The sequence below is a fragment of the Rhinolophus ferrumequinum genome, chromosome 18 (genome assembly GCF_004115265.2).
Source record: "Rhinolophus ferrumequinum isolate MPI-CBG mRhiFer1 chromosome 18, mRhiFer1_v1.p, whole genome shotgun sequence".
NCBI classification, from domain to species: domain Eukaryota; kingdom Metazoa; phylum Chordata; class Mammalia; order Chiroptera; family Rhinolophidae; genus Rhinolophus; species Rhinolophus ferrumequinum.
The window spans coordinates 54,213,380-54,225,796 of NC_046301.1; the positions used below are offsets into that span (position 1 = coordinate 54,213,380).

Here is a 12,417-nt window from a genome sequence, read left to right on the forward strand (position 1 = left end):
TCATTTAAAAGTGAATTCATCCTTTCCTGTATATTTATTTGCTCATTATCTCATAAGCCCCATTTCTCATAATGGCATACACCGTCTACACTGAACGCAGGCACCTTCTAGGAGTGTTAACCACTCCATCTCCTCCTATTCATATTCCTTATGTAGTTCATACTCTGCCTTTTCAATTTCCTAAATATATTTGGTCAAGGTCATCATGAGCTTCTGTTAAAACCTGATGCATACCCGTAAGAAAGTGCATGACTAAATAGATGTTACTTATCTTGTGTGATTAAGTATGTGAGAATTAAAAGAATATGTCAAATGGTATTTTTTGATAATACGTGATGAGGAAATGAACAGTTAGCATTTATAATCTTCCCGAAAACAACAATGAACATTACATAATATACAATTAAATGTCCTTAATATATAGTATTTTCTGTATGAGTTATTGAAATTTCAGAGAAAAAATAGGCAACCATTTTGGAAATATCCCAAAGAGTCTCTATATAGTATAGAATGGCAGATTCACGTCTAGCTGAAAAAAGTTTCTTCTAACCATTTAACTATTTAACAACTAGAATCAGGACCTATTTGAGAATATTGAGTAGTTCTCCTCTACAGATGGATACAAATTGGTAAAATCATTTGTGTTTATTTAGTTGGTTTGGGGACAGTGGGAAAGAATTAATGCTAGCATCCATGCTATTACCAATCAAAATATTACATATCATAAGACAGGGAGCAATGTGTCCTGAAGGTCAGCTGTGCTTAAAAGAAGTATGAGAATTAATACATAGTTCTGACTACCACAGGGACATGGCTTTTTGCAGGTTACATCTACTCAGATCAATTGTTTATGCATGATCACTGTGTTGAAACAAGAAAATTGAATAAGGTACAATTGCCCACATACATAAAATATGTACAAGAGATTCCTTCCCAATCCAACAAGCTATAAATTGTGATATATGTTAACCCACTTTAAGATTGAGCCTGTATAAAAGTACCTATCATAAAGCAACAATAGTAGTGGCAACACTGAATGTGGCTGTTGTGTTTAGTATATGGAGGTATACGAATATTTATAATGGATTAAAATTAGATTTATGTTGGAAAGAATATTTCTTGGTGTTAAATTAGATAGGATAAAGACATGGCCAGAGTAATGCCCACTCATGATTATTATCTCCTTTGTTAGCTTGGCAAAAAAGAATGAATAAGCTAGTGTGTGTGTGTGTGTGTGTGTGTGTGTGTGTGTGTGTGTTACATAAAAATCTTATTTTTCAGTGTCACTTTTGTAATTTTCTGTGCGAAATGAGACAAAGAGTAGCTGAGATATTAGGAGGCAAGACGTATATGAACTCTTGACTAAGATGTTTAGTGAGCAGAAAAAGATATATGACAATGCTCATAACTAGGTACTTTTAACACCAAACTAGCCAAAGGACCCAGGGCTCATGGATAAACTTCAGGAAGATATTAACTCAACCTCAACCTTCTACTGTATATGGATTTAGCATTCAACTTAATGCTTAAGGAATAATACTGCATTCCTATGAGCGTACATTTCTGTTTTTTTTCCAGATGAAGGCACTTGATGGTTGCTTGATCTATATTTCCCATGTAACAGTATTATAGTCTTTCTCTATAATTGTGGTTGATCAAGTTTGCCTGGTACACCATTTGATTGTATCACAAATTGTATCACCATTTGATTTACATTTTTTTGAAGTTATGTTGTTATGTGCATACATAATCATGACATTTAGGCAGGCTTGGTGAGTCATTTATGTCATTATTATAGTGTCCCTAATGATTGTTAGGAAAATTACAAATCTTACCAACCAAAACACCTCTCTGTTTGAATATAGAAGAAAGAAAAGAAAAAAGCTTTATTATTAAGCATGCCTGTCAGATTCCATGCATGCGGGCAGTCCTTGGAAGACTTGACAAAATTTCACACAAATTTTTAAGATAACATGGGATAAAAAAGTTAAAACTTCTCTATCTTCTCAAGAGAGAAATAGATACACTTTGTCTGTTTACCGCATTAAACAAAATGAGTTAATTTCTGAGTGATGGGCTTATAATTATAGTTACAAGTTTCTCAACGTTTCATGTAAAATCACTTGCCAAGCTTACTATGTTTTTAAGAATATGGTCTGATAATTGTACTTGCTTAATAAGGTCATTGTAGAGATAAAATAAGTTATCTGTAAAACTTAGAACAATGTCAGCACACAATAATTGCTGTATAAATATCATAAAAATCATTATGTGCTTAGGGCTTCACAGATACGAATAGCGTATCTTCTGTCACATCAATACAAGCAATAGAATTTTCATTGAAAACTATCTTTGAGCGATGTGGTAAAATTATTGGACAAGATGATTTTAGTATTCAAGAGTACTAAGAGATCTGCTCTGAATAGTGTTACACAAGTCTTAGTTTTGACTATATTTGATGCAGTGACAGATTTACTTTTTCGTAAGCTGGTTAATTTTTTTCCACAATTTTGGTCAAATTATTTACATATTAAAAACATGACTTTTATATATCTTTACTCCTAGAAGTAATGTAAACTAGGTAATATAAATAAAATTTATAACATCTATAAAACACAGGCTACCATAAAAAGAACTATAAGATCTATGCTGTATAATATTTCAAGTAATGTGTACTCACATTTTAAAAACAAATGTAAGATTACAAGAAGATAGAAAGCCTCACATATCGCATACAAAATATTTGTAGATATTTCCCAGAAAAAAGCAATGATTCATAGGAAAAAAAAAATCTTAATTCAAAAACTGATTAACAACATTAGCTTTCATACATATATAGGAGGTATGCCTTTTCATATGAAGCATATATTTTTCTGGGTTTTTACTCTAAAGAAAAGGACTTAAAAGATTGTTAAATTCATTAAGCATCAAAATAACACAGTTAACCAATAATTAATACTATATGTTTACATCTGGTAAGATATGTTTACCTTTTTTATTTAGATTTTCGAACATTATGAATTTTCAATTTCAGCATTGTATTGTGCTGTTGTATTTTGTTGTCTTTTGTTTAATTTAAAAATGTTGTAAGTAGCAAAGTGCTTGGAGAATGGATGTTTAACTCATGATACTTTCCTTTTATTTTCAGTAAAATTAATACCCAAAGTTAATAAGTAAGCATGTCAATTGAATTAATTGGGTTTTTAATCATTTTCCTTTAACCGTTCAATAATGCTTCAGGAGATACCAAATTAACCCAAATCAAATTTGGTGTGTGGAGTGAGTGGCGGGAGGGTAAAAGAGCCATGTTTCTTGTAAAATATAGGAATTTATTCACTTAAAATAATTCTCTGTAAAGCAGAAATGAGATAGCACTATACACTGATTAGAATGGTGAAAATCCACATTGACTACACCAAATATGGGTGAGCTGTAGAGCGACAGGAACTCTCAGCCACTGCTGATGGGAATACAAAGTGGTACAGCCACTTTGGACAACAGTGTGGCAGTGTCATGCAAAACTAAACAATCTTACCATCTCATCCAACAATTATGTTCTTGGTATTTACCCAGAAGAGTTGAATCAGTGGTATGTGTATGTATATGTGTACTACTGAATTCCCAGAATTAGAATAATATCTGAAACATAATAGGTTTACATTCATTTTATGTATAACTGTAATACACTTTTTAATAAGAACATTTAAGTAAAATTCATGTAACATAAAACAATTTATACTTATCATTTGGATATTTAAATAGATATTTCAGTTAAAGATTAAAGTTCGTTTTAATCCTTTTCAGATTACTTTTATCCAAGATAATTTGAATTCCTTCATATACACAGTTTAGCAACTTACAAAGTAATGTAAATAGTTTTCAAAGTAATGTAAGTTTTCTATGTTAATTTCATTCACATAAGCATATTAAGTTAATATACTAAAGTTTTGACATATTAATTATGCTATAAATATAATTTTTTTATAAAAATATGTAAAAATGTTGTATTAGCAAATATTGACTACCTTGAGGAAAAAGTTTCAATATGCATTCTAATAAATGAATAGCATTTGCACTGAAATAAAAACACATTCAAAGATTTCAGCTTATATTGGAATTAAATTAATCAAATTTTAACTATAAATGTTAAAAAAAGAAAAATGGTGTGTTTACATACTTAGACTTGAATATTTTTGCACTGAAGGAAATAGGTACCTTTTACTGATGGATATATGGGAGGAATGGATAAAAGTAATTTTAAAGAGATAAAAACAAATCAAAGCCTTTGAAAAGCAGGTAATACTAAACTTCATTGATGTAATCTGTCGTTTTTTAGCACTTATGTACTCAAAACTGATGGTTGTACTGTCAGACATATAAAATGTAATTATTCTGAGTTTCATAGAGACTTGGAGATGCACTATCAGCCACACAGGTGGGGACATTTGAATGTCAGAGATTTTGCATCCTTTCAGGTCCCACAAGGCCAAATGGATTTTAACTGTCTTTATAGAATGACACTGAGTGAAGAATCAGCATGGCACCAGTGTCACTGTCTGTATCCATGGGAAGATGGTATAGATACTACGACATTGGGACCTCCTTTGCCTCGTTCTCAGTGTCTTGCAACTTGACAGCAAAGGAGATTTCTTACTGGATTCCTAAAGCAGGAACTGAATCCAGGAAAGCATTTCTTTTTATTAGCAACACCCATCTAGCATAGCCTGTTATTTAAGTTTTGAGAAAGGAATCCTACCAATTAAAGAGATAAAAAAAAATGTTCTTACCTTCCTGCCTGATGTTATTCTTAGATGAGAATATAGAAATTTCTAAATGCTGGTGTGCCAAAAAATTTATACAAGTGGACACTTTGCTCAAGCAGTAGTTCACCGTATTTAGAAGGTTCTGGACACTGATGGTAACCATTTTGAGCACCTCTTGTCATTGCAGAAGTCACATGTGACTTGTATTCATCTTTTGTTATCGGTATATATAGAGTACTACAATTTGAATACAGTTTTCCTTTCTTAAAATGTGCATACATTTTTGTGGCACCCTTTGTATCTGTTGACGTTTATTTCTAAAGATTTGTTCTTCTTCATTAATAATGACGGTTCTTTTTCTTTCACATTGAAGCTTGTTAAGAAGGTAGTAAATATTTAATATTTCTAAATCCTCACTTTGTTTTTACTCCTTAACCCACTGTGCTATGAATTCTGCTCCATTTATTCACTAGAATATTTCTTTAAATCACCAATTATCTTCAATTTAAGGAATCCAGTGGGCGTGTTTTACTGTTTATCTTACTTTTACTCTGAAACATTTGATATTTCATCATAACGTCTTTCTTGAAAAGTCATTTTCCCTTTAGCTGCCTCTTCTTCAGTACTTTCTTTTAGTTTTCCTGCCACTTCTCAGATACAACTTTCCTTTTTTTTTTCCTTTTTGAATTCTGTTTTCTCTATCTGCAATTTAAGCAGTGATATTGCCAGATTTCAATACTATATTTATCTTTCAGTTTACAAATAATCCTTGGACAGACAAACTGACTGAATCCATATATAAGTTGATTTATAAACTTAGTTCTGAAGACGAGAGAAGTAGAAAATAAAAATAATTATGTGTAAAAATAATTCTCCTTTCTAGCTCTGTAAATTTGAACATTTTTTAAAATCTGTGCCTTGGTTCATCATGTGTAAAATAGTGATAATTTTGTTGTCCATCCCGTTTGGATTGTTATGAGAGTTAAGTGATTAATATGTACAAATTTCCTGGCACATAGCAAGTCTGCATTACATGTAATCTATTATTAATAACAGATGCGTCTATTTATTACTAAAAAAAAATCTGTAACATTTTTATTAAATCTATAAATTCTACAAAGTTTTCCATACTTTTATAACTGTTTATTGTACCTTTCCATAGAATATGAGTTCCTTAAATGCAATGCTTTTATTTCTATTTTCTTTGGATTGCCAGCAATACCTCAATGATTGGACTTCGGAAATTTACAATTGGGAAATAAAAGCATTAATACAGAGCATCATGATGATCACATTACTTGTTTAGATCAAAATTAGTGTAGCAACCCAAATTGCATCACCTTCCTCAAATCTGAACTGTTTAGTTAAAAGTTTTCAACGTTTAAATTTTATTTTCCACCTGCCTCTCACTGCTATTCTGATCTCCACATTGCCTGTGATCACAGGTTCACAACTCCAAGCTCCACCCTTCCCCGCTTCCTTGGTTAGTCATATGAAAGGAGCTATAGATTTAAGGTTAAATACAGAAATCCCAGGTAGGGTTATTGAAATGGTCTGTTATTCTTTTACTTATTCTTGCAGCACACATCTCTCTCTCTTCCTGAAACACACCCATGTGCACACACACAGGCACACATATGCATGCACTCAACATACACCTACATACACAAACACACACACGCACACACACAAACACATACATATATTTGAAGGCTCCTTTTGTGCCACTTTCCGAGATACCAAAATTGTTACCTGTCTCTCCAGATTTGATTACTTCTCTCTTTTGTCAGTGATTTCATTGCTATTAAGAAAACATATTATTCTTTACTGAGAACAGAATATTGCAAAATCGACTTAATCTGCAGCACAAAGTTTGCATTTTGTAGTAAAAAAAAAGTTCTTGACAGGATTGCTAAACAATAAAATTGATTAACTACAACAGTCATTTCATTCTGTTTGAAAAATAAGATAGAATCTCAGCTCTCTAGCAGAAATTGTTTTCTTTGTCTTAAAAGGGAATGAGACTTCAAACACTGGTTTTCAACCCCATGTTTCTTAGACATATATATAAAATGCTTTAGAAATCTTCTTTTAAAATTGTAGATTCTGTCAAGTCCTATTATCCAAATTGATCACAATTATAGTTAGTTTTTTTCCCTAAAAATATGTTGTAAAAAATTCTTACATAATATAATACATACTCTTTCATTTATAAATTACATTATAAACTGTATTTCCTGTAACAGAGTTTATATATCACATTTGCCATCAGTACTATGCATTTCATTTTGATGCACTATTTATAAAGACATATGAGACTATTGTAAGTAAAATCCTTTGTAAAATAATATGTGAAGATTTTAGAACAGTTGCAGTTATTTTTGAAGACATTAAGTCAAGCAATTATTTTCATTAACTGTGATGTTCCCAGTATTGTGATCATTATTCTATGGGAGATAAAGAAAATCTGTAAGGAATTGTTACTTCAATAAGCTTATACTTTTGTTATAGAGATAAAATTTGAAAGGTTAAAACTTCAAGGCACAAAATGAAAAAAAGATGTCATTATACACTGAGTGTTCCAAAAGGAGAGATAAATGAATATCAGAAATAAGTAAGTCTTTTGGAAGAATATACGTATGAGCTTAGTGTCATTATAAATAGAATTACAGAAAAAATACAAATACACACACACACACACACACACACACACACACACACACACACTTCTTCAAAACAATCCAAATATAAAAACATAGCTCCAATTAAAAATGTGCTATAGTATTTGGAGCCAGATATATATGCATTTAAGTGCAAAATTCAGCATAATCTAACACTTTGCCTCTGGCAAGTCTTTTCATCTCCCTGTACCTCATGTTCAAAACATATGAAACTATCAATATAGGGCTGTATAGTGAAGATTAATACTAAGATAGTATTTAAGCACTGCAGCCAACTGAAGCTGTCATGTGTGTCTATGTCCTTCATAGAATCAATGACTTTGGTATGGAAAAAACACACAGTAAATACATTAGTAGATTTGATACAAATGGAATGTTCGATCCTACCATGAAAACAGGACATTTTTTTCCTTGTATACGTTATAAAGTATGCAAAATAAAAACGTAAAAGTGATGTACAAAGTATGTTATGTATAAGATATCAGCTTCTAAATATTAATAAAACAAATGATTCATTTTTAATAATATTGCTTTGAAAATAACTTAGTTCTTTTGTTACAGGGGATAACTGCAAGGCCACTGAATACAGCAAGATGAAGAACATGCTTTTAGATTTACAAAATCAAAAATATATTACACAAGAAAATGAAAACCCTAACGGTGATGACATATCTCGGAAGAAGTTGTTGGTGGATCAAATGTTTAAATATTTTGATGCCGACAGTAATGGACTTATAGATATTAATGAACTAATTCAGGTATGATTAATGATTAAATTAACAAGCTTATTTTAATGTAGTATATATAATATATTTACATTTGTGTGAATTTATTCTTTATTAATTATATATATAAACTATATTTGAGAGTGTGGACATAAATATTTGTAAGAGTAAAGTTTGCTCTATTAGCAATGTTGACTTTAAGTAACTTTATATGATATTTTATGGTTTAAAAAGAGAAACTTTGACAGGTTTCTATACCTTAAAAACCTAATGGAATTACCAGTTCTCTATTTTATAGAATGTATAAGATATCTCCAGATATATTCTAGAGGCTTTGTAATGTTTAATTTTCTGTTAGTCAATAAAAGCTTACTTATCCAGTATTCAAGGAAACTGTTGACCAACAATTGAGCATATCTATAACATAATATAAATAAATTATTGAAGATGGCATTAAATTATTGACATATCCCAGTATTTTTTCAATAATCAAGGATCAATTGTAATGTATTCCATTTTCTTTTACTATTAAGTCCATGTTAGTCAAATTTCACTTCTTTGAAAATTGTCACCTCAATGATATATGTAAAAAAAACACAACTTGTTATTAAAAACAATATGTTAATAAACAAAAGGTCCTTATGTGAACCATTTGGAAAAATAGGCATATTTTTATGGTGTGTCATGGAGACAGACAAACGAGTTTAAAGTAAATTGTAATACTCAGATAAAAGAATCTAAGCTAGTTGTGGATAGTACTGGAAATGCAAAATAAGGAATGTAAGGTTTCTCCAAAAATATATACAGGTTTCAGAAAGTAATGTAGGATGACTAGGAAAATGGCGGTAGCACTGAAGAATTCTGATGACATGCCGATAGTGTATCTTGAGGCAGATTTTGCTGCTGTGCTTAGTAGTTAATACGGTTTTCAAAAAATTTTTAAAAATCAGTAATCTCTTTTCAGGACATCATACCATTCATCTTTTATGGTTAATTGTATAATTTATTTTTAAAATCTGACATTATGGAATATTGGTCTTATCATGCAAGAATTTCTTTCCTTTGGAATAGTGTAACATAGGTTAGAGTCTTCAAAACAAAGTGATGTATGAGCAGTTGGCCATAGTTCTTGTCGTTCTACTTAATTAAAATGTATATCTTTTTTTTTTTTTTTTTTTTTTTTTAGTTTTGCTTATATTTACTGAGTACTTACTAAGTCTCAGACATTGGGACGTAAGTAATTGAATTCAGGAATGTTAGGGTAAAATTAGAAAACTTTTAATTAAGATATCTGTGCTGTCAACACTTCATGACTTATTTTTCAAGCATGAAACTCTTTAAAATTTCATATTTATAGTAATAATATGAAATGACCAGTTAATTATATTTAAAATGAATTTGTAGTTAAGGCAAGCCACCTTGATCTCTGTATGTCTGACATACTTGAATAGGTTGTGTTTTTGTTTTTCCTTCTTATTTTTATAATATTTCACGTTTTTAATAACTTTTTTCCTTCTTATTTTAATAACATTTTCACGTTTTTATTAACATACTTACACCGCTATAGTCATTAGTTGGGCACAAAACATAATCTGACCAAATCTAGTTATTACCATAGTACCCACAATTTTCCAAAAGGAAAATTGCTAATCTTTGGCAAATGGCAGTGGCAGCTTTTCCCCTATCACGTGTTTCAAGTTTCTGTTATGTTCAAGTTTGTATTAATTTCCTAGGGCAGCTGTAACAAAATACTGCAAACAATGGCTAAAACAACCCCTCTCTGTCTCTCAAAGTCTAAAATCAAGGTGTTGGCAGGGCTATGCTCTCTCTGAAGGCACTGGGGAAAGATCTTTTCTTGCCTCTTCCAGCTTCTCGTAGTGTCAGGCATTCCCTAGGCTTCTATATATGTCACTCCAGTCTCTGCTTCCGCGGTGACATAGCCTCCTTTGTGTCTCTCTTCACATCATCTTTCCTCTTCCTAAAAGCACACCAGTCATATTGGATAAGCACCCACCCTATTTCAGCATGACTTCACCTTGAGAGATCTAATTATATGTTTAATGACTCTATTTCCAAAAAAGGTCACAATCTGAGGTACTGGAGGTGGGGTAGGGTTTTAAAATATCTTTTGGCAGGGCACAATTCAGCCCTTAATAGAGTTCATCTGCTGCAAAGTATAGTTTTGTTTTCTCAGTTACCTTTGATTTGAACTTGCATTATGTCTGAAAAGTGCCCTTCCAATTCATCTTACAGTTATGGTGTCTGTGCTGAAATTATCTTCAGAATTCCATTCATATTTTAGCCACCCATGATGTACAAGCCAGTGAGAATCTGAGAGATAGACTTCCTTCTACATACATTCCACACCACATAAGTCACTCTTTTCTTCAGCAGTATTTAATGGAAATGTTATCATCTCATCCATCAGCAATCAACTATGAAAAAATAAAATAAACAGAAGGTTATAACAGGCATCCTGGAAAAGATATCATGAATTTGTAGCTATTTATAGAATAGTTATCGCTTTTAACTTGTGTAGGTTACAAGTGCTTTTTAAGAACCTTTATGTAAGTGTTATAACCAATAATACATAAAATTTTATTCATAAACTTGGAAACATAATTTCGTAATTTAATATAAAATTTAAAAATAATTTAACTTAAAGAGGGAAAGGATCTTACTGGTGTCTGTTGATAATTTACAAGCTATTATTAGCAGACAATAGAATAGATAACCTAAGACCCTAGCAGTGACAAGAAAAAAATTGAAGAATACGATTTGGCTCTGAGGTTTTATAAATGCAGCATGAAAGCTGGCTGTACCCATTCTATTCTTAGTCTACATAATAAATATATATCCTAGAGTTTCTCTGCAGATGTTCAAGTAAATTAGAACCCAGAGGCCTCTCTAGTTGAGAGAAAAGGACATGATAAAAAGCAGTAGATAAAGGGGATATGAGCTTTAGTATCACAGTTAACAACTTGCTGTAGCAAGAAAATATTTGTAAAATGAACCAACCCCATATAAATAGATCTCAGTAGATCGACCCTTTTCCACTCTCGCTGGATAAGACTGCCTGTAACTGCCACTGAGTCTTTCAGTGTAAGGCTGATTTCTGTATGTTAAAAACATCCTACAATAAAATGCAGATGTATTACAAAGTGAAATTTTGAACTTTCAGAAGAGTGACGTTTTATGAAGTTGATAAAATTAATGTTAGAGCACTGGTAGATTTGTCATTGACATTTGAGCATCTGGAAGAAACATGTAATAAGAAGGGAAAGCAACAAAGATTAAGATGGAATATGCACTTCAAAAGTCAAAAGAGAATGTTTCAAATAGCAAAGGAAGGAGTGGCCTTAAATTGATGAAGTCCTAGGATACTTTCAACAATTATTTCTCTCTCTCTCTCTCTTTTTTTTTTTTTTTTTATCATGACATACTGGTTAAGAACTTTGATTACAAAGCTTGGGTTCAAATCACACCTGTATCACTTACTTTTGTAACCTTTAGCAAGTTACTTAAACTGTCTCTGTCTTAGTTTCCTTTTCTATATATTGACAATGATAATAGTACATCAATGTGATGTGATATTTATATTGTTTAGACTATATAAGGTTCTTAGAAACATGACTAGTACTTATAAAGCAGAATGTAATTGTTAGAAACAATTACGAATGTAATTGTTAGAAACAATTACATTTCCAAATGTAATATTTGTGAGTATGCTGTGATGATAGTAGAAATAAAGAGGGCACATATACTTGCATTAGTGGATGAGCAATTGATTGAATATTTCCATCATGTGCAGCCTTTGCATTTTTTTTTAATGCTTATGGTTGGATCGCAGTGAGAACAAATCAAATATTAGTTAGTAGTCACTATAAACCCAAAATGTATATACTCAGTAGTAAATATGCAAAATGTTTTGATGCCATGTTTTTACAATTAAGTATTGTATTGCAAAAGGAGAGAAACATTTTTGTTTATTCTATGCAATTAAAAAAATGATATCATGTTATTTATTTTGCTCATCTAATTTGAAGTACTCATCTACTTATCTCATAAAGCTAGCATGGATGTTATTAAATCCTGAATTGTATCCTAGAGAAAAGTAAATTTTGTCATTCTGCAAACTGTGATGTTGGCAACTTCTTTCCATGGCTTTACAGATATAATGTTAAATTGAAGTGAACTTAAAATAAATATTATATATATATTATTTATATATTACATATATTATATATA

At 31.1% G+C, this 12,417-nt stretch overlaps 1 protein-coding gene across 1 annotated transcript in view; it reads left to right on the forward strand.

Moving 5' to 3' along the window:
* The window catches only part of FSTL5 (follistatin like 5), a 631,294-nt gene that overhangs the window by 321,676 nt on the left and 297,201 nt on the right, over positions 1-12,417 (forward strand). Inside the window, exon 5 of the mRNA XM_033135298.1 lies at positions 8,006-8,202. Within this exon, the coding sequence (XP_032991189.1) occupies positions 8,006-8,202 (197 nt within the window). The remainder of the gene's footprint in view (positions 1-8,005; positions 8,203-12,417) is intronic.